The sequence below is a fragment of the Pogona vitticeps genome, chromosome 13, assembly GCF_051106095.1.
Source record: "Pogona vitticeps strain Pit_001003342236 chromosome 13, PviZW2.1, whole genome shotgun sequence".
NCBI classification, from domain to species: Eukaryota; Metazoa; Chordata; class Lepidosauria; order Squamata; family Agamidae; genus Pogona; species Pogona vitticeps.
The window spans coordinates 20,003,452-20,025,786 of record NC_135795.1 but is presented as its reverse complement, the minus strand read 5'-3'; the positions used below and the strand labels follow the sequence as shown (position 1 = coordinate 20,025,786).

General features: G+C 51.8%; 1 protein-coding gene and 1 long non-coding RNA gene across 5 annotated transcripts in view; one reads left to right on the top strand and one right to left on the bottom strand.

Annotated features, from left to right (window-relative positions):
• Window positions 1-25: 25 nt before the first annotated feature.
• The window catches only part of CACNA1H (calcium voltage-gated channel subunit alpha1 H), a 191,965-nt gene continuing 169,655 nt past the window's right edge, over window positions 26-22,335 (bottom strand). For 3 of the 4 annotated variants that reach the window (XM_078381307.1, XM_078381306.1, XM_078381308.1), the window contains exons 26-36: window positions 14,442-14,593; window positions 13,223-13,332; window positions 12,167-12,300; window positions 11,886-11,956; window positions 10,139-10,217; window positions 9,057-9,178; window positions 8,421-8,720; window positions 7,461-7,628; window positions 4,961-5,135; window positions 4,152-4,330; window positions 26-3,318 (exon numbers count right to left, since the gene is read on the bottom strand). In XM_078381307.1, the coding sequence (XP_078237433.1) occupies window positions 2,149-3,318; window positions 4,152-4,330; window positions 4,961-5,135; window positions 7,461-7,628; window positions 8,421-8,720; window positions 9,057-9,178; window positions 10,139-10,217; window positions 11,886-11,956; window positions 12,167-12,300; window positions 13,223-13,332; window positions 14,442-14,593 (2,660 nt within the window). In that variant the 3' untranslated portion in view covers window positions 26-2,148. The remainder of the gene's footprint in view (window positions 3,319-4,151; window positions 4,331-4,960; window positions 5,136-7,460; window positions 7,629-8,420; window positions 8,721-9,056; window positions 9,179-10,138; window positions 10,218-11,885; window positions 11,957-12,166; window positions 12,301-13,222; window positions 13,333-14,441; window positions 14,594-22,335) is intronic. The other variant, XM_078381309.1, reaches the window with a different exon arrangement.
• LOC144584682 (uncharacterized) lies at window positions 14,605-22,309 on the top strand. The gene is made up of 2 exons (XR_013539099.1): window positions 14,605-19,970; window positions 20,521-22,309. It is a non-coding gene; the product is annotated as an uncharacterized LOC144584682 (long non-coding RNA).

The following is a 22,335-nucleotide window of genomic DNA, read 5'->3' as shown; positions in this document are numbered from 1 at the left end:
CAGTACATTGAACAAAAGAGCAATCTTTAAATAATTTACTATTTATTTGATTTTTTTTTTTTGGTTTTGTTTTTTTCCTGTCAACTTCGGAAATCATACTTCACTTTTCAGCCCTCATTGTGCACTTTAAAAGTTCAGATTATTGCGACATTTAACCTGAATTCCATTAAGAAAACAGAGGCAGTGGCGCGGGGGGGGGGGGGGGAGAGAACATTCCTCACTTGATTATATGCAAAACAATTTGAAAAAGAAAAGGACGGATTCTGTACCCATTAAGAAGAACGAATAACTTACTGTTATTGCACCGGCTACAATTCAGGAGTGATTTTGGTTTCCATGGTCTCTGGGAGCAAGGACCTCAAATCCCAAAAAAAGGCAGGACCGTCGAGAGAAAGGCGAGAAAGCTCGGTGGGGATTTGAAGCCCGAATGATAGGTATTGAGGGGGTGCAGCATGTGTCGAACAGGGGGAGGCGTATACGGGTGGTGGTGGTGGTGGTGGTGGGTAAAACTGAAGAGAACAGGAAACTTCGGCACTGAGCTTCTTCTTAGGATTTAACGAGACAACACACCCCCCCCCCGAGGTTCGTGGGGTGGTGGAGGAAAGGGAGCGGTGGATCTGCAATAGGGCAGGGGAGATAAATAGGCCCCAATCCAGCTAAAGTTAGTACGATGAGGATGCCTGGGAAAGGGGGTCAAATTGACCTTTGCAGCCTAGGCCTGGTAGGGCTGAGTCCGCTGGAACTCCACGAGACTTGCCTCTGAGCTTGTGACTTCCAATGAAAACAACAAGGATCATGAAGCGCATCAAATGCGCTCCTCCTCAGCTGCAATGATGAGCACCCATTCTGCTCTTTCTTTCTTCCCTTCCGGGTTACAGAGCTCCCCTCCCTTCCTGTGGTTCCTCCAGGATGGAGTTTCTTTCACACATACATTACTTCTTCCATTCCTGGCTTCCCAAACTGACCTTGCTTTCTCTTTTTTTTTTTTTTAAAGTCTCCTTTATTAGAGGCAGGGGAGGAAAAACACTCTTCTCAGTTTTAAAAACATATAATCGGATCCCCCATATCTGCGGGAGATGGGTCCAAGCCTGTCCGTGGATGCTGGAAAACGTGGATTAGAGCAAACACTATTTTAATAGCGAATGCTACATATACAGTAGTGTGGTCTTTGGCTCCCTCTAGAGCCAGTTCTGATAGCCTCATCTTTAGAAATATATATATGTATTTCTAGAATTTTTCTTTTAATATTTTCAGGCCATAGATAAGTGAATCAGCGGATAACGATCCCGTGGATAAAGGGGTTTTAATGTAAATAAAAGCTCCCTGGGGAGACTAGCAGCTTAATTGAGGGGCTACACCCACGTCAAGCTTTCCAAACACGCTAACACATCATTTCCCCGCGGGTGCACCTAACTGTAGCTGGATCAGGTCCCCTGTTCTCTATAAAAATGTGTGCATTATGGAGAGAAGAGTTTTTAAATGTGAATGTGTGTGTGTCTCTTCTGTGTGCATGTGTATATGTTTTCCTCTTTTAAATTTTTTTTTTCAAATACATTATTTTCTATTTATAATAGCTGCTGATATACAGACAATATACAACTTGCCTCTCCTGGACACTTCCTGTCACAACGTTCCGTGCAATAATAAAAGGTGCTATTTCAAAAAGTCCAAAAAAAAAGTTTGTGGGTTTTCTTTCTTTTTTTAAAAAAATCCTTTTTTCCCCTTTAAAAAAAAAAAAAGATAAAACAAAGGCTCCCGAAACCCAAATCAATGTGATCGAGGCCAAATCGGGGCAGACGTGGGGGAGGAAAAGGAAAAAAAACAATTGGAAAAGCTACTCGCATGTGCCGTGTAGAAAGGGGAAAATAAGTCTCCTTTCCTTACCCTGAACCTTGTGTTGCTGCTTTTAAAACTAACCCTCCGTTAGATTTCTTTTTTTTTTAAAAACAACAACAATAACAATAAAACCTTCACAGCGCTTAAAAGAGAATGAGAGAGAGACGGAAATGTTTTGGGATAGGTTACCGGCCACGGAGTTATGAGTTTGCAATCTTTTTTTTTTCCACTTCAGAGCCACTCTTTGGTGGCAAAGCCCTTACTACGGTCACATTCGGTCTGCTCCCCCCCCTCCCCAAACACCCTCGGAAGCTATACCGGTTCGTCCGCACCACCTTCTGTCGCTCTGATCACCGGGACCAGTTCGTGCTTCCGCAGGGGGCTCCGCGGCCCCCCGGGAACCTCGCGGTTCCGCTCCGCTTGGCCGCACTGGGCTTTCAAAAGGTCTGCCTTTGGGACCTCCAGCCCCGCGCCGTCGTCGGGCCGGGAGTCTGCAGAGAGCGCGGTGGCCAAACCGCTGTCCGAGAGGCGGTCGGAGGGGGTCCCCGTGGTGGTATCCGGCTGATCAAAGGAGAAATTGGGGATGGTTAAGTGCTCTCCTCGGCAGGCGGGCGGCGGGGCCCAGCGTTCTGCCTTCGAAGCGGGTTCTCCCGGCTGGCTGTCGGCGAGGTCCAAGGAGTCCCTGTAAGCGGTGGACTCACAGGAGGGGGTCCTTCTCCTCAACAGGCTGTTCTCGGACGCTTTGGTACGGGTGGAGGGATTGTTCTCTTCCTCCATGGGAGGATCTATGGAAATGCAGGGCGGGCTCATTTTCTTTTTCCGCCGAACCCCGTGGAGGTACTCGGACTCGGACGGGAGGTGGAGAGGCGTTCTCTTCCTCTCCTCCGCCGCCTCGGCGAAGCCACGCTCCCTGTCGATGACCGAGGGGCAGATCTCGATGGAGTGCCGTCGTTGGTCGTCCGCCCAAGTTGGCTTGGCCAAGAAGCCGCGGGTGTCCACGCTGTAGAACTTCTTCAAGTCTTTCTCTTTACCGCCCCCTGCAGTCAGGCTGGTGGTGCTGCCGTTCTTGGTGGGGGCGGGGGACTGAGCGGGCGAGGGCAAGGGGGTTGCCGACCGGTCCCCGGCATCCGGCCGCTGTCCCCAGCCCCGGGCGGAGCTGTTGATGTGGCTGACTTCTTCGTCGGCCAGGTCGGAGGACTCTAAGAGGGAGCCCTCGGGGTGGCTGCTGCAGCTGGGGGGCCAGCTGGCGAGCTTGTGCTGGCTGAACGGGGGTTTGCAGGTGTGGGCGCCGGCGGGCTTCTGGGGGGAGGCGTGGGGCAGAGGAGGTGTCCCCGGGAGAGACGTGGGGCTCGCCTGGAGGAGAGGGCCCCCCAAGATGCTCTGTGACAGCATCTTGGGAGGAAGGCTTTCGCAGGGCTCCGTTAGGGGGTTCTCCTTCGACTCCGCTTCAGGACCATCCAGGGAGTCCCTCTGAACAGCCTCCTGCAATACAGAGAGCAACACAAAAGAATACAGATTTCGGGACAATTAGCACAAACAACACACACACACCCCTACAGGTTTCTGGAGGTCTTGAGTCTTTTCTCCCACTCATGCGCAGGTGTGGCAGTGGAAGACAGGAGGGCCTGGCATGCTCTGGTCCATGGGGGGTCACAAAGTCGGACACGACTAAACACCAACAAGCCTCAGACGGGATGACCTTATGGGCGCCATCATGGCACAAGAGGGGTGGATCTGGCCCTCCGTTGTGGAAGGAGTGGCTACGGGGGCGCTCTCAGTGACATCCAGCCAAAAGAGCAGTTCTAAGGGGCGCTCAAGTCCCCCCCCCATTGTGCCTTGGCACATGCTGAAAGCTGTGCATTTCTCGTGAGTACAACCTTTTGATTTGTGAAATCTTCTAAAGAAAATCGTTTCTACCCCTTTCAGAAGTTACCCTTCTGCTACATTAACAGACCTTTGTAACCACCGATTTTGTGATTGTGAACAACCTGCACTTTGATCTATTTGATGAGGCCGTCTTGATGTCGTAATGAAAAAGACTGGACTATAAATCAAATTATTCTATATGATGGTAGGGCCCGGGAGAGGAGAGGAGAGTGCCCTTTCCTTCTCCTAGCCAGGCATACATGGTCCCCCCGAGGGACCTCTGCCGGCCACCAGGAGAGGACGATCCTCCAGGACAGGGAACAAGACACAAGCAGATGATGTCGGACAGATGGGATGATGCAAGAGAAAAGCTCCCGCCCACCCCATTGGTATGTCGGGTTCTTTTCTCCCCTAGTGGCAGAAGAGTCATTGAACGTGTGAGGTCCCACCTGTCTACATAGCGGCCGGTTGATACTGGGAGATGGTGGGGCTTTGTGCGGGGGTCGAAGCTTCCATGGGCCACCCCCCTCATGGCGAGGAGGCGGAGTGGTTGGGCGGAAGGCGGCTCGCGGGACCCTCAGGGAAGAGCACGTCCCGACTGGCTGGGAGTGAACGGAGCTGATGGAACCTGTGAAAATAAAATAAAAATGGAACCAGGCCTTGTTTCCATTGAAGGTGGAGACGCACCCCGGCTGGTGCCTAAGATCTCCACTGCCCCCCGGGACTCCCTTTTGAGTTTTAGGGACTCAGCATCCACTGTGCCGGCATGAGTTATCCGAACAGCCACAGACGCATGAATACAGCCGGCTAACTCAGGGTCCGACATGTGAGCTCAGAGTCCAAATCAAAGGCAGATCGGACAAGAGGATTGTCCCGTTTTCTTTTGAATGCCTCCAGGGTTGGAGCGCTCATCAACTCCCCCTGTGGTAACTGGTTCCGTTGTTGGAGTGCTCTGACGCTTAAGAAGTTCTTCTTGATCTTCAGCTTCAGTCTGGCTTGTTCAAGCTACAGGAAGCCAGATTTAGGCTGGATAATCAGGGGAAACGTCCTGACTGTTAGAGCAGTACGACAAGGGAACCCATGATCTTAAGGGGAGGTGGTAAGCGCTCCAACGCTGGAGGCCTTCAAGGGAAAACGGGACCATCCTCTGTCGGATCTGCTCTGACTTGGATTCTTGCCTTGAACCAGGGTGGGTTGGACTGGATGGCCTTAGAGGTCCCCCTTTCCAACTCTAGGATTCTATGAAAACCACGCGTACCTCTTGGCGACTTGAACGAGTAAGCCTCCAGTTCCACTTCATGGAGCGGGTAGGGGGTCTTGGCTGGCGCCACGGGGCGGAACATGTAGCTGTCGTTGGGTAAGGAGTGCATCCTGGCCACCGAGATCTTGCGGACGGTGAGAAGGTTCTGGGCGGCATCGCCGGAAGCAGCTTCCTGCAGGTCAGCGAGAGGAGAGGAGACCGGGTGAGGGGAAGAACAGGAGGGGGGCTTGTCCTGGAGACCCCAGGAGAGAGAGAGAGAGAGAGAGAGAGTCTTAGCTTTACAGCAGTTTTCTGGAGGCCACCAGCCTTCCCTAGGGAGAAGGTTGGAAGGGCCCTCCCGTCCGCTCCGTTGCACACTTCTCTGTCTGGATCTGATCCTTCCTTTTAAAAAACTGGAAAACAGACACACACACACACACACACACACCCCATGGGACACTTCTTTGGAGAAAAACAGGCAGCCACAAAAGACCGAATGGTTGAATACTGAAGAATATTACATGGGTATATGTATTAGCTGGCTATAAATTTTATTTATGAGAGATGTCATCCTAATATTACAGCAGAGGGCATGGGTCACCCAGTAAGATTTTTCTGGGGGGCACAGCCTTATGTACTTTTCCTTCAGGCTGTGCATAATTAAATTGTGCAAGTGATTACTGAATGATTAGTCATGACCACTGACTTGGACGGCTTTTATTCAATTTTTTTTAAAGCGCTTTGAAGGTCCAGAGGAGAGAGATCTGTCAAAGGCCATTAGTCACAGTCGGTCGTTGAGCGATACACCTCCGAGAAGGTCTGCTTCAGGAGAAAAGAGGCAGAGGACATGCAGGTGATACTTGGGGACTTTTTGCGCACAGGATGCTTGGGGGGGGGGGTTAAAGGGAGGAGTGCCCCCCCCAGCTGCTCCTGGATCCCAGTGGATATGATCTGTGATCAGAGGCAGGCCAGAAGGCTGTCATTCTCACTCTGATCCCTGGATGCTAAAACTCATCTCCTTTTCCTTATAGAAAATACATTTAGAACAGGAAGACGAACAGGGGGTGCAGAAGAAGCACAGCTTCGCCCTCTGTGCTTCCCCTTTTCCCGTGAGCCCATTATTTTGTGCTCTTCTAGATTTTGCCTGCTTTCCTCCCAGCTCAAAACGGCTGAAAGGTCTGCCCTAAAGCGTCATGTCTCTGGGAGCTTGAGATTCCGAGCTCCCGCGACCCAGTCCTTTGGCTTTCAGCCTCACCACTACCGGCACCGCTGTGATGCCAATTCTCTGGAACGGGTTCTTTCAGCCCCCTTTGAAATACAGCACGTTCTCAGAAATCCATGCAGCGTATGCCCCTCAAGTGTGCCAACCTAAACGCGAAAAGACCGCCCGTCGTTAAGGACTGAGAATGTCCAATGGCTAAAGCAGGAGGTTTTCATGCCTCCTGTAGCTTGCAAATGAACTAGCTTTGTTTTGTGACTGGTGTTTGGAAGGACCACGAGTGTGGTGGGGAATCTCTGGCTCACCTTAATGGATCTTAAAGTCTAAGGGCAGGTTATTTGAAACATGCCATTGATGCTGATACTCCTGTGAGGTCTCCGTTCCCCTTTTATTCAGCCCCGGTTAGGCCTCATCTTGAGTATCGTGTCCAGTTCTGGAAACCACACTCCAAGAAGGATGCTGATCTATTGGAATAAGTTCAGAGGAGGGCGACTAGGACGATGGGGGGACTGGAAACCGAGCCCTCGGAGGAAAGACTGAAAGAACTGGGCAGGTTTAGCCTTGAGGAAAAACGACAGAGGGGAGAGAGAGGATGGCACTTTTCAAAGACTCAAAAGGCGGTCCTACAAAGGAAGGGCAGGATCTGTTCTCCATCATCCCAGAGCGCAGGACATGTAATCATGGGCTCAAGTTACAGGAAGCCAGATTTCGGCTAAATATATCAGGAAAACTTCTTCACGGTTAGAGCAGTATGACAATGGGGACCACGACCTTGGAAGATGGCAAGCAATAATGCTGGAGGCATCCAAGGGAAAACTGGGAAACCCCGTGTCAGATCTGCTTTGGCTTGGAGCCCTGCCTTGAGCAAGGAGGGGCTGGAACCGACGGCCTCCCTCCTTCTATGATTCTATGAACTATTATTCTATGATAAGAATTGTGTGTGTGTGTGTGTGTTTGTGTTTCTCTGGTGCCACCGCTGTGCATGGTCAGCCAGCTCCTTAATGCCAAAGGCTAGTCTGTCCTTTTCTTTCCTCCTCCTTTCCACCCCTTTGCTTCTATTTACACCAAGCGAGAAGGGCCAGCCGGTCCTCCAGAATGGGGTCCGTTCTACAGCCTACCTGCGCGATGTGCAAAGCCATCGAGGGGCTGGAGAACAGATGCGCCGCGCAAAAGAGAGAGAGAGAAGGACCAGAGAGTGGAGCCACATGGATGCTGCTCACACCACCACGACTACTGAGCCACACAGCCACGGAAGCAGGACGGGCGAGAGAACGAGGAAAGCCACGGCGGGTACCATACCGTCACCTTGGCCTCTCCGGCGGGGGCCTGGCGGGAGGGCGTCAGGAGACGGCGGTGAGGAGAAGAGCGGAAGCCCGCAAACTCCATCATCATCGGGTCCTTCCCTCCCTCCAGCAGAAGGTCTAAGTCCGGGATGGCGAGAGAGATGCTCTCACAGCTCAGAGACGCCTTCGGGGGAACAAAACGAGGGAGACAGAAACGCGTCAGCGGGAGGGACGGCGGCCCCTCCGAGCCACTGCCCCAAACATGGGGGGCCCCTCCCCAGGTTTCATGGGGTGCTTAGGGCAGTGGAAGGTGTGCCACGCACGGGGACGCACAAACAGGTCTCCCTACACGAGTGTCGGCTGTACCAGGACGTCCCGTGGAGGAGGCCAAGAAAGAGGCACAGAGTTCAGCCAGGGCGGCCGAGTGGCTGGTGCAAAAGACGCCCCATAATCTGGGGCCGGTTCCTGGAGGAGCCTCCCAATTTACAGGCAGTAACCGCACAGTCCCTGCCTGAAAGCTCCCCAACTAGAAGACACGACTTGAAAAGAATAATGGCAGGGGAGGGAAAAGGAAAACGAAAGGGCCAGCTGATCCCGACACCGGTGCTTAAGCCTGCCTTGAGTGCCGGAGGAGGAGGCGAGCGGGGCTGTGCGCCCGTGTGCCTATGGCCGGCTCCCGATTATAGAGGTCCCCTCTGAGACGTCCTTCCAAAAGAGAAGGCAGCCTCACCAAGCAAAAAGGGCCTTGCCCAAGCTTGGCTCAGAGACAGCTACTATCCCTGACGGATTCTGGGAGACAAATTATGTATGGCCAGACATTTTCCATCTAGCTTGATAAAACATTGGTGTGACCGCCTTGGAACCCATGGGCACCACACAAAGATGAATCTGTGGGGCAGGCCCACACCTTGTGCCTTCCCTTCCTTCTTAGAACCCTCAAGAAATAATGCAGTTCAACTGAGGATGATCATTTTACCGGTGCCTGGTGCTTCAGCAGGAGGGGTGACCCGGTCTTGGAGAGGGCCGGGCTCCCCTCGGGGACTCTGACCGGGGTGTTGACCCCCCTGGACATCTCCAGCTCGATCTCGGCATCCATCTCCGCATCTTCCTTCGCCTCCTTGTTGCTCTCCTCCAAGTGCTTCATCAGGACGGCCACCACCACGTTGACAAGGACAAACTGGGCGATGAGGACGAAGGTGACAAAGTAGACGGGGGAGATGATGGGGAGGTAGCTGAGGCAGTGCTTGTCGTCCCGGTGGCATTCCCGCAGCGTGTCCTGGTGACGTCGGCGAGAGGAAGAAGACGGTCAGAGGTTCTGCACATCATGAATAGCCTTCACATGTTGGCCCCAGAGTTTGCGCAGAGTCAAAAACCTCCGGGATGTTTTCACGAACAGGGCTGATGCGGGAATCTGCCACCCCCATTGGAGTCAGGGAAGGGATTTTCCCAACCTTGAATTATTCTTGTGAACTTTTAAAAACTTTTAAAAAGTTACTTTCTGCCCTCTGGTCAATAGGGACCGTCATGACTGGAGCCACCCCAACCCTTTACCCTTCACAAATGAAAGCAGGCTCTCTCTCGGGCAGGCGCCAGCCAGCTCCCTGGGGCTGACCTTCATAATCCCGTTCCAGTTGTCTCCCGTGGAAACCCGGAAGAGGGTGAGGAAGGCCATGCCAAAGTTGTTGAAGGTGGCGTGCCGGCTTAAGCCTTCACAGGGATTATCCTCGCTGCAGTCTAGGAGAAAAGAAGGAAGGAAGGAAGAGTACAAAACTTTAGGAAACTAAGACCCAATCTTTGCAAGGTTTGAAAACCTTCCGTTCTCCTTCCAGACATGATTGCACAGCACCTCCCTTGACCCTAGACGGCACAATGAAGAAGAGTGGTGGATCATGGACATTGTAGTCCAGATCCAGCTAGAGGCTCCATCCTTCCTGTTTTTCGTGGAATGTCAGTCAAGTGCTGCAGCATTTTCACGTTTGACACTCTCAAGTGTAGACTTCCCCAACGTGAGGGTTGGGGTTTTGAGACCCAGAGGATGCCCTTTGCCTGCCCCCCCCCCCCCAGTTTCTGGCTAGTGGTAGAAGGAGCTCAGTGGTTAGAGGCTGTGATATCAGTTGACCCTCCCACAGTATTTGAAATAGGGCCGCATGGGGGGGGGAAACAGCACCCAGCCGTCCGGGGAGAAAAGGGGGAAGATGAAAGCCGCAGGGCTGAATGAAATGAATTTGGTAACTCTATAGGGCAGTGGTCCCCAACCTTGGGCCTCCAGATGTTCTTGGACTTCAACTCCCAGAAGTCCTGGCCAGCAGAAGTGGTGGTGAAGGCTTCTGGGAGCTCTAGTCCATCTGGAGGCCCAAGGTTGGGGACCACTGCTATAGGGAACAGCTGGCATGCTTTAAGGTGGAACGCTCCTCCTTTGAAAGCGGAGACCTCGGGGGAAATCCAGCACCAAACATGGAGGGTTTGCCAGCTGTGTGTGTGATGGACACACCGCCGCCAGGAATCGAGCTGGAGAGTTTCCATTCCAAAATGCACCCGCGTTTCGGGAAGGGACGCTCGGTGCCTGGCGTTTTTCTTCTGGCCTCCCTTCTGGCCTCTCTGCAGGGACCCTGGCCAGAGATCATGGCCCCAGAAGAGGAGCTGCGGAGGTAGGAGAGCGAGAGGAGGAGGAGGAGGAGGAGGAAGAGGACTCACCTAGCTTTCCAAACAGCTCCACTCCCAGGGCCGCGTAGATGAAAAAGAGGAGCATGAAGAGAAGGCCGAGGTTCCCTACCTAAAAAGAAGAAGAAGAAGGGGGGGGGGGAACAGAGGGAGTCGTGCCTGTGGATGCCAAAAGCAAGAGAGAGAGTCCGGTTTCTGCCTCTCGGTTGCCCAGGAAGACTGTGGGATGATAAAACCTACTTCTCTAACCTGGTATTATCTCTTGGGAGTTTTTGCAACCTCGCAGGCTGCTTTCTAGTGGGTTTGGCTGGGCGGGACCTTCCTGGGCTAGGAGGACTGTCCATCCATCCAGCACCCACTTATCATTCCTTTCCCGCCTCTGAATTCAGCCAAGAGCCCCACCTCTCCTGCTCTGTGGCTTTCCCCCTTCCTGTTTGTTAGTTTGCCCCTTGATCTGTTTACAGCGATAAGCAAACACTCTTTTTATTCGTTCTCATTCTAATGTCTCAGATTGAGTGATTGAGACTGTTAAGGGCCAGTTAATGGGAAAAGGGGGGGGGGGAGGCTGCTGTAAGGAACTTGAAGCTATACTGCTCTGTCAATCCCTGAACTTCTGTGGCGCAGCTAGAAGAGTTTAACCCAAAAATGCAAAACTCTGCCACCGTGTCTTCCAAACTGCAAATCCGAAGACACCCCCCCCCCCCCCCCGTTAGAAAAGTTGCTCATCTTGCACCTGGAAAGAATGTCATCCTGTCCCTCTGTGGAATGAATATGAGCCCTTGTTATGCAAAGTAACGATATTAACATGTTTTCAGTAATGCAGCACGTCCCTTCCAAGCTGTGAAAACTCAACCTTGTTGAAGCGGGGGGGGGGGGGGGGGGGAGACACCTTTGTTGCCGGATTCTCCCCTGCAGCAGGCACGCAGTGTCCCTTTTAGAAATGGGATCCTGCCCTGTGGAAACAGCATTTACACCACTGGATGCTCATGCAAAGGGGATGCCAGGGGATGTAAGCCAGCTGAAAGCCAGCAGAGTCATCCCAAAAGCTGATCCCTCTCTGCTTCTTACATGTCCACTCTCTTTAAAAAAAAATCACTGGAATGGATATTATTTTGTCATGAATAAGTGTCAGCCTTTACTCCCCTGCTCTCTGATAATGGAGTTAAGTTGTAGGTGATTGGCCTCCCACGGAGAGCCTTCCAGAAGTGAGATTTGGGGGGGGGGGGAGCTAACTCGGTCCCAGGGCTTGAAACTCCAAATGTTTAACATTGCCACACGGCAGGGAAAACGACAACGAGCGATGTCGCTCTGAGCCGAGCCACCCTGAGTTCGACTAGCGTTATGTCCTGAGCTTGAACAAATAAAAAATAAATCGAAATTCCAGGCTGAGCAAAAATCTGCATGCTGTCTCAATTATACAAAGCAAACACCCTGATGGATTTGCATAGTAAGCTGCTAGGGATTTATCACGCTGGAACGAAGAAGGCGAGGGGGCTGAAGATCCTGCCAGCATCGCCAGGCCAGGAAGGGGAGGGTCCAGATGGAAAATTTTGTATGTAGAGCATATTACAAAATTTAAGAGGTATGTGTGTAAAAAAAAATGCAATCCTTAAAATGCACATTGTTCTTTGAAAAGGAGGTTTGAAGAGCAGATTATGGGAAGCCACTTTGAAATAATCAGCCAGGCCTGGAAGCAAGGTCAACGAGCCAGCGTGGTGCCTTGCAAAAGGATATCTTTCGTGGCTGAGCATCTTCTGGTGGACAGGATTTGCACCCTTACCTGGGGAAGGGCCTGGACCACCGTGTCCAACAGCGCCCGCATCCCTGTGGCCATTTTCAGTAGCTTCAGCACTGGAATGTAAAGGGGAAACGGAGTCAAAAAGGATGGAGCCTCCATTGTCAGTGGCTGCATATCTTTAAATCGCCAGAGAGGCCCCCAAACAAGCACCAGTGTTTTAAAAGCACCTGGTGAATTGAATGGGGCTTCTTTCTGGGAAACATCCATGGAATGTCACTGTCCGTAGGGACCCTGTAAGTACTCCCCCTCCTCTCCACTCTCACCTCTCGCAATTCTGAGCACCCGCATGATGCGAATGATGGTGGGATTGATCGGAAGCGCGGCGTTCATTTCAATTTCTTCCAGCGTGATGCCCATGATGGAGAGTAAGACGATGGCCAGATCCAGCTGGTTCCATCTTAAAAGGGTGGAAGGAGAAAAAGGAGGAGGAGGAAGAGGAAGGCATTGAGGTCTTTTCCTGAATGCTGTCTCGGATCTTGGTTTGAGTTTGCGCTTCCCTTTTAGCCAGGACAAATCTCAGACCCTTGCTGGTTGTTCTAGGATTTGAACCCTGACTGTCCTATTCTAGGATTTGAACCCTGGACCAGCTGAGAGTCTTGGCAGGTAAGCTTTCACAAGACCCTGGAAGCTGAGGGCAGCATGACCACTCTTCCAAGCCCTTGGCGCTTAGGGTCAACCCAGATTCTGATTGCTTCTCAAAACAGGATTTCTTCTGTCACAAATCTGAAAGCAAAGGATGCTAAATGCAAGATACGTAGGTGGAGAAAATAATGCCCTCTGGCCAACGGGCCTCTTTCGCTGTCTGAAGATACTCTGTACCAAAAAAATGTGTTCTGTTTTTCTAGTCTGACCCTTTATGTATGTAAAATGTATGTTAATGTGTTGTTTATTTTTATTCTGTCTCTGTCTTGAATCTTTGAATATTTAACCATGTTTTTTGTGTGCTTCTTCATGTCCTAAACCAACCAGAATGGCTTTTGGCCAGGTGGGCAGTATCGAAATGAAAACAACAAACCACTAAAAATAAAATAAAACAAATAAACTTTGTGGGACATGGCCCAAGGTGGAGCACCGCCTAAGCCTAAGCAGAGTTCACAGGGAAATGGGCTTCTATTTGAATATGAGGACCTGCTGGAGACATCTTTGGGCCCGAGCCCACCCGAGGCGGAGCTGCTCATGCGATGGACCATTCCATAGGCATAGTGATGGAGCAGGATTGTGCCCACATTCTGAAGCAAGCCAAGTGGACTGCTTGACCCTAACTCACGCTAGGCTGTCTTCCCTCCCCCTCCGAACGAGCAGCAAGACATGCCCCTGACCTGTCTTTGAAGAATCTCCGAAACCCAAAGGCGACCAGTTTCAAGACGGCTTCGATCACAAAGACGATGGTGAAGACGTAGTTGCAGTACTTTAAGGCTTCGTCCAGAGACTACAAGGAAACCAGAGCTACGTCTTAGGGTGGGGTCGTTTGCACAACGGTGAGCCCCGCTTGACCTCCCGCCCACCTCCCAAGTCCACAACACGGACGTTGTCTTCATAGAGGTTTTTCCCTGGCCTTGTGTAGGCTAAACAAGTCCCTGGCTACACATTCTGCCAAAGAAGCCCGGCAGAAGTCCCGTGCAGCAACACTGCTCCGGCTGGAAAACTCCTTGTCTAAGACTTGAGTCTGGAACAGACTACAACACCCAGAGTCCCCAAGCTAGGAGGTTCAGGGAGTTTCCTCTTCCGAGGCACTGATCTAAGGCTGCCAGCGCCCTGTGCAAGAACTTCAGTTTCTCTAGAAGTTAAACAACTTGAAAGTCAGGTCTGCTTGGATTGGGATCCCTGCCTTGAGCCGTGGTTTGGACTAGATGGCCTTAGGAGGCCCCTTCCGACTCCAGTATTCTAAGATGCTAGGATTATGCCACGGATGGGCCAGAAAAGGGCAAAAACTACTTGCCCAGTTCCCTCTTAAGATTCTGGCCTCCGGTTTTCTCATTGCCTGCGATATAACCTGCATTTGATGACTGACTGTCCCCTTGTGTGCCGTCCCCAACGGAGGTCATCTAGATGCTTTCAGGAAACTTATAACCGGGTCAGGGCCAGGGAAGGCATGTTTGAATCAGTTGTGTGCTCAATCTGGGGAATCAGAGGGAGCCTGCCCCCAGAGAGTGATGCCTATGTTAATCCAGGATATTAGGATGTCAGACTGCTGAACCATCTGTCTATCCCAGTGGGTCCCAACTTTGGGTCCCAAAAAAGGGTTTTTGGACCAAAACTCCCAGAAATCCTGGCTGGCATAGCTAGTGGTGAAGTCTTCTGGGAATTGTAGTCCAAGAACATCTGGGGACCCACAGTGGGGATCCACTTCTCCAACCCATTACCACATATCATAGCAACAAATACCCCAGTGGAGAAAGTCCTTCTTTAAGGTTTGCTCTCTGAAATGGTCTCCACGAGAGACGCTGGGATTTGGACCGGGTGGTTCTGTGTGCTCAAGCAGAAAGACTGCTCCTGAGCGGTGAAGCTCTCCTATGAGAAAGGGATGGCTGGCGGTACCTTGGGCTGGTTGAAGTGCTCCATGGACATGGTGATGACGTTCACCCCAATGATGAAGGTGATGAAGAGGTCCAGGTAGTGGCTGGTGCACAGCGTGTGGATGTACCTCCGGGCGGGCGAGTAATCGGCGTAGTATGGCCGCCGTTGGGCTTCTGCGCAGAAAGACGGGAGAAACAAACACCTATGAATAAAGCCCCCTTCCTTCCTGCGGTCTTTCAGAGCTCAAGGCATGCAGCCAAGGGGAGACCCAGTGGCAGTTTCCCCTCGGTATGTATGTACAACCTTCAAGGGGTCGTCCCCTCTTTGGATTAGACAGGGGAGGTTTCCAAGAGACACAGAAGTCTTCAAGCTCTACGTGGTGTTTTAAAAAAAAGGGGGGGGTTGGGTACAAGCCGTGCCAAAATAATATATTCGGGGATGCTTCTCCACCCACCAGGAAACAAGGCATAGCCCACCCACGCTGGACCGGAGGATCTAAAAGTTATACTATTGTTTTAACTCCTGATTTTACACAAGGAAAGGGAAGCGATGGCTAATCATTAAAAGGATGGGGTGGAGGGAAAGATGGCAATTGGGTTCAGGGTCCCTTCATGCTCATTCCCAAATCGCTCTTCCCTGATCTTGGACCTCCTTTTTTTAAAAAAGAGCTTTCTTGCTTATGCTACATTTCAGACGGTTTGGCTGATGCGAAAGACAGCCAGATCGGAATGTACAAACTGAAATAATGAGATCAAAGAGAAAACAGATTGGGTGGTAACCCTACCCTTCCAAGCTATTAATCTCGCCTGTCTCTCTTCAGGGCTAAAAAAAGGACGTTTTAAGATGTCTTTTTTTGGCCAGGGTCACCCATGTTTTCTTCCCAACCAGGCCATCTGAAGGGAGCCCCCCCCTCAAAAAATGCAGACAGTGCTTTTTCTGGGTGGTTGGAAGCATCCCATAAATCAGCTCGAGGCTGACCCGGGGTCCCTGCGCCTTGAGTCTGGCAGCAGCTGGTCCTCCTGCCTGCGACTCAAAAATAAAATAAAATTAGAGAAAAAAGACCAGAACAGAAGCACAGTTGTGAGTTTGGGGCTCATGTTACTCAAACTGTGGAGCGTGGAAACTCCAAAGCAAAGATGGTCAACTCTGGACTCTATAAAAACAGAGAGCTTCAGACCACGGCTCAGCCGTGAAGGAACCCATAGCGGTCACATACGGTCAACCAGATCCTATGAACCAACCGCGCTCCAGGATCAGGCTACAGCAGTGGCTCCCACACCTCCGAGCATCGCTCTCCTCTTTGGGTTGACTCTCTCTCTCATGGAAACATGGATTCTGGGGCCTATTCTGCATTTAGTGGTGCTCAGCCTTTAGCCTCTTGACAGGATCCGGCGGGCTTCATCTCCTGGATGTTCCAACTAGCATGGCTGAAGGACAGCGATTCAAGGGGCGCCTTCTGGAGGAGCCGAAGTTGAGCACTTTCTCTCTCTAGCAGAGAACTCCTAAGTGATGTTTCACTGAGCTATGGGTCCGAGGACTGTGTAGGGGGTGAGGCCAGGGCTCTGAAAGGGGTATCTCACGGCTGTAACAATGCAGTGCAGACAGATAGGCTTCTAGGCTTTGCTGAGGCCGGTGGCGGCTTAGGAGCTCTCCATGGTGCTGCCCCATTGCCCTCCTTTGCTGCTTTATGCCTTGAAGGTCAGACGACCTTAGTTGGCTTTGACTTCCTATTTCCTTGTAGCCCTGCTGCTCTCCTGTTGCTTCCTTGGATTGGGACCTTTGTTATGTTTGGCGGCCTAGCACCTACCCATGGATTCTCTCCATTGCAGTTTTTCACCATGCCCACCGGGAGCCCAGTCCTTAAGTCCCAGGCCTGTTGAGTCTAACTTTCATCTGTGGGATGGCGTCTTCAAACATTGACATATGTTCTAAGGGTGGTTGGTTAGCAGCGAGGATCCGGTGAGCTGCTTATCACGATGGATCTGATTAAAGGAACACCTAAGGATTTCTCAAGAAAGTTTGAACCCCACTGACTTGGTGCTACAGAGTGCTGGGAATGCAGGGAGACCAAGCCATGACTGGTCTCTCCCCCAATGGCCTTTGGCATGAGAGAGGTCCAACCAGTCTGGCAAGCTTGGGGAGGTTTAGGGGGTTATCTCAGGTGGGTGGGTAAGACACGGTAGGAAGAGTTTGTGATGTATCTTCAGCGTGCCTGTGAAAGAGTGGAATGGGAAGACCTCCCTCCTTGGAAGCACCCATGTAGGACCACCCTGATGACTCTGGAAGTCACATGCAACATACAAGCCATGCTCCGTTCTACAACACATGCAACCACCATTAGAAGAGATGCCAACTCATGCACTGTGAAAGGTGAATAGGCACAGTGGGGCGGTGGGGGTTTACCAGGATGTAGCCGCTGGTGGCAGCCGCTGTTGGGAAAGAGTGAGATTGGCTTCATCCTGGGTTTATGGGTGATGTGGAATCAAAGCATAATCCCCATGAACCCAACGCCTATGCTTTTGCAGAAATGCGCATGAGACAAATCAGCTCAACGGTCTGCGGACCCTGTTGACATGGGGGTAGGGGACTGTGAGCAGCAGAGCGGCTTTCTCCTGCATCCCAGTGCTTAGATACTGTGCCAAAGTGGGAAGTAGCTCTTAGATTTCTCTGCGGTGGCACCGTTTTCATGAAAGTGGGACATGAAAGGTAGCATTGGGATTAATGCAGATGTGCTTGGCCCTCAGGTATCTCCCATCCCTGCCAGCCCATGGTGCACCAGCCTTGGCACGGATGTTGCTTGTTTATGCACGATGGAAGAGTTACTGGGTAACCTTGACCATCCCCGTCTTTCGCACCCACCCGCCCAAAATACCACAGCTCTCTCCTCCACTCCTTGCTCCTGCGGGCTCTGGGCTCAGCATGGCAATGCCCCAAGTACAGAGTTGGGTCATGCTGGACCAGTGGCTGCCTGCCTGTATCCCCAATGCTCTGCCAAGGAGTCTTAAATTGTGGAAACCAGCTGTTCATAGCAATGAAGAAACTGCTCTCCATAAGAAAGGGAAGAAAGACACAAGGAATTTGGTTCTGATCCGTGGTATTCTGGCCCAACTTTTGGTCTCCATTCTAAGAAAAGCCACCCGATGGTGGGGCCGAGGAACTCACCATGCACGATATTCCAATGAGCGCACCGACAAGGGCATCAACCCACAAGGACAAAGGAAGGCTGGTGCGTGAGCCTTTCCTATCATTTTGCAGAGCCCTTTCCGTCTGCTCTGGAGGAGACCAAAGCGTCTTCCTTTTCCCAGAGCTTGGACAATTAACCTTCGCCCCTTCTCTGCTACAACTCCTGGAACCCGCTGCTCAGAGGAGGGCCTCCAGGGAAAAAGAAAAGGTCTATCTGCTTTAAAAATAAAACCGAGTCCCTGGACAAAGGCTGCCATGAGCTGGGAGAAAGGTAGGAGGAACGAAGCAGCCCGGAAAGAAAAGCAAAGACCGCATCGGGCCTTAGCCATGATAAATTAGGTTAACTTTGGGTGGGAAAACATCATTCCTCTCTATGGCTTTCTGCATAGCAGGTGTGGCGAAAATCCCCCTCCCACGGGGAAGACTTTTCTGAGCCCAACGTCCGGACTGGACACATCATCCTCTTGGGTTCCTTCCAGAAGGTTTGAATGAGTTTTTCGCTGATGGCTTCAGAAGAGACTCTCCTTGCAAGGGCAAGCCGCCGGGAAGGGCACCTGTGGGGGGCGCTCCGGACCCAAAGCCCACTCTGAATCCTCCTCGTTTGCTGGGGTCTGCGAGGGACGGACAAGGGGAGCCCGCACGGAGGAACAGGCAGACTTAGACGAGGGTTTGGACAAACAGAGACCGAGGGAGAGGACAGGCAGGCAGGCAGAGAAGCCAGCGGGCCAAGTGCTTCACCCCCCACACTACATTTCCCATAATCCCCCTGCTGGCTGAGGGATTCTGGGTGCTTCTGAGTTTTTCCAAAGTTCTCATGGCATTTCCCAGGGACGTCAGGTTGGGCTAGCTGGCTAACCCACCATCTCGTGGCCCCCGTTTTGAACTGAACTCCCCCCCTTGCCCTCCAAACCTCCTCCCACGTCGACAACAGCTCCCATGGGCCCCTGCGTCCTGGGACCTTCTGTGGAAACCACTTGCTCCAGAAAGAGGAGTGGTCCCAAGGGTCAGTAACGCCTTTTCCATCTTTCCTGTGTTCCTGCGGTTGCCTGCTAGGGTCTGTCTCTCGTGTTCCCTTCAACTGGTTGCAACGCACAATGCGACATCTCCGTGTCTCGCTCTGCTCCGTTCTGCAGCATCTCGGGGACACACTCACAAACACACACCACGGCTGCGACGCAAGGAAGCCATAGCCCACCCGCCTTGCTTCAGATCTTTCTGAGTTTGCTACTGTTGTTTTAAACAGCCAAAAAACCCAAGGTGGCCGGGGGGGGGTGTCAGGGTGGAACGGGGGACCCAACCATGGCCAAACTCTTCATGATGGAAACAACAGGAATTCTGGGTCCATTCTTGGACCCACGGTTTGGCACCCGGTCCCAGGAGATAAATCTCAAGTTTTCCACTGAGATGCCGTATATATCATGAAACCCCAGAGTCGCTCCCTCCGATCCATTGCAAAGAGCTACCCAGTTCTTTAAAAAGACGAAGTCCCCTTTACAGGTTGGCTCTAGACTGCCCGAAAAATTATATTATTCTCCCAGAAAGCCTGCACTGTTGCATGCAAAGGATGCGAGGGCAGATGGATCTTGAATGGGCAATTTAGAGCCATACATTTTACAAAAGACCTGTTCCTCTTTTGTTGGTATGGGCCAATCCAGCTGCCTGTATTGCTTCAAAACCTCCTTGGGGGGTGATAGACGCTCCCTCATGGAAAGCACAAGCACACCCCAGAGCCCTCTGCAAAGCGGCACGAGATTTTTTGGGGGGCGGGATTTCCCAATCCAGGTTCTTATCTCGCCACCCTCACCCAAAAGAAATTATTTTGCAATCTCCTTGGTGGCAGTTCTGCACGACCCCAGAAAAAAAATAATCTTTAGAAGCACACGGAGATCTAGGTGGAGAGAAGCTGACAAAAAACGACTGTGCCCAGATTTGCTTCCCCCTGCCTGGGGTGGTTGGGGGGGGGGAAACGCTATCTTTGTCCCCCAGTTTCTTGGGAAATGGGGAGCAGAGGGAGGCAGAGGGAAGTCTGGGCAAGATGTTGAAGGCTGTAGCAAGCCGTGGAGGAAAATCAAAGCCTGAGAAAGGGGAACTTTTGGCACACGCACACAGAGGGTGTGCGGCAGGCAGCTGAACAACAGCGGGAACAGAGGAGTGGGCTGGAATTAAACTCTCAATTCTGTTTTTTCTCTTTCTCTCTTTCTCTTTGCAGGCTTTCTGTAGGGGAGACCTCGGCTCACCCTTCGCCTCTGGGCCCCTCCTCCTCTCTCGGTGCTCGTCTCCCAGGAGGGGAGGCCGGACAGATTCCCATGGATTTCCAAAGGAAATGTTTAGAGAGCCCTTCGTGTCACTGAGCTGCTTCCGTGGCCGGTGGGTGGAAACGGCTCAGGGGTTGCAAGGGGGAGAGGCGTGGGAGGATGGGGTCTCCCTCCCCTCCCTCCTGCGCTTCTTCCAGGCAGAAAGCCAGAGAGGAGAAGCTTCTCTCGTGCGGCCACCCCAGCTGGAAAAAGAGGCAAGCCTTGTCCACCAATCCTACGCTTTGCTGGAGGGAGGCAGCTGCCTCGGGTGGCCGAATCCAGGGGGTCAGCAGTGGCACTCTTCCCCCCTTTTCGGATCCCCGACTGTCCTGCTCTGTTGGAGGCCTGAACGATAGCGTGTGTCATGTGGACCAGCTGGTCCTCACACCCTGCCCAGTTTCTGTGCCCCGGGGGGGGGGGGGGCACAATCCTGATCAGAGTTACATCTCTGCCTGAACTCCCAGGGAGGCATCGCTTTGAGACCTGTTGAACGCTGAAGTAGATGTGATTTGTTTTGGACAACAGCATGACGGGGGGGGGGGGGAGCGGCAATTATGGGAGGCCCAATTCTGAACAAAGAACGTCTCCTAAGTTCTGTCTCATCTTGTTTTTTTCCTCTGCAGAACTTCCCCCGGTCTGCCACAGATCTGTCTATGTGCTTTATGCGCCTGCTGTGGGTGACCCCCCCGTGGGCCATCACAGATTCCTCACCCGCAGGGGTGTCATGTCAAATGCACTCGCCACGGGATGCAAACGCCTTTCCTCCTTCTCTGTATGGGCTGCATTGACCCCCAAGGCAGTCAGCCGGGTTGCGTCTATGTTTCTCTTTCAAATCACAATCCTGGTCTGTCCAGACCATTCTGGCTTATGGAGACTTTTCAGAGTTTTCCAGGTAAGGAATACTCAGAGGTGGGTTTTCCCCCCCTTCCCCCTTTTCTGGGGGCATTTCTGGGACGGCGCAGCTTGCCCCCAAGGCCCCACAGGCTGGCTCCCCTCCTGGCTAGGCACAATGGGGAATCGAACCCTCACCTTCTGGCCCCACAGCCAGAGACTTAAAACATGGAGCTATCCATCCAGCTCATTTGTTCCCCCTTTAGGACATTGTTTTTTTTAAAAAAGGAGAAAGAGGACAATGAGGGGAAGGAAAGAAGGAAGGAAGGAGGAAGGGAGGGAGTTGATGAAGGAAGGAAGATGGAAAAAGAAGGAAGGAGGAAGTGATATTTCTGCATCATATTTTTGGTACCCCAAAATCCTTCCTGAGTGGCTGAATATGCATCTCTTGTAATGGAGCCTCTTTGTGGGTGAAGGAGAGGGGGGACCCTTCTTGTCCCCCCCACACTGTCCTTTTCCCTCATGCAGCACCTGTAGGGCATGCGGGGCGGTGTGTGTGTCATGCACCCAGACCCTAAAATAAATGGGCAGGGTCCGGATTTTCTTTTGTTTACAAAAAAAGGATGGATCGTCATCGTAGCAAGCCCCACTGCTGTGAAAAATGGTATTGATTTTTTGGAAGTTGGTGATGCTTTAAGTCCCAGGGGACAAAATCATCTTCTGATGCAGGGCAAAACGGGGTGGGGGTGGAGGGGGCATGCGTTTCTAGAGCCCTATGGGAGAGCTGGGAGGGGTAACGTCGCATCCTGACTGTCCCTCCACCGGCTTTGCTGCTAATTGAAGCCCATAGCTTGGAAAAGTTCCTTTATCTTTTTTAGACCACAGCTTTTTAGAATTCCCCGAACCATCATGCTGACTGGGGGATTCTGGGCATTTTGGTAGGGAAATATTGTCCCAGCTTAACTGTTTCTACTATTGTTCTGGGGATCTGGTTCTTTCCGCTAATGGTGACTTTACGAACTGATGGCTTCCAAAGAGTCCTCGACAGGCCTGCTCGGGGCTGTAGCTTCCTTTACTGAGTCAATCCATCCCACGTTACGTCTTCCTCTTTTCCTACCGCCTTTTGCTTTCCCTAGCATTATCACCTTTTCCCGTCAATCTTGTCCTTACTCAAGATGTTGGCCAATATATGGTACTCTACATTTAGGCACCGTTAAACCAAATCAGTTGGCCTTCAAACGATCGCCCAGATCGAGTGTTATAATTAGGCCTCGGGCTGGTGGTGGATGTAATCTCATTGAGGAGGGAATCTGATCAAGGGCTTTATAAGAATGATAGGAAGTGGCAAACCATTTTGGGCACGGGGGGGGGGGAGATGGATCTTCACCCTCAATCGCTCCTATATCGTTTAGGTTTGGGTTCCGTGTGCTAGAGAGAAACAGGGGAGGTTGACGGTCACCTCTGACCCTTAAAGCATCTCCAAAAATGGAATTAAAAGGAAAAAAAAAAGTCACCTTCTGTTCCATGACCAAAGCAAAATTAAGAATTTGGAAGGAAAAAAAAAAAAAAGGAAAAAAAAGAGATGCTTCTTGCTTCCGAAGCAGGCA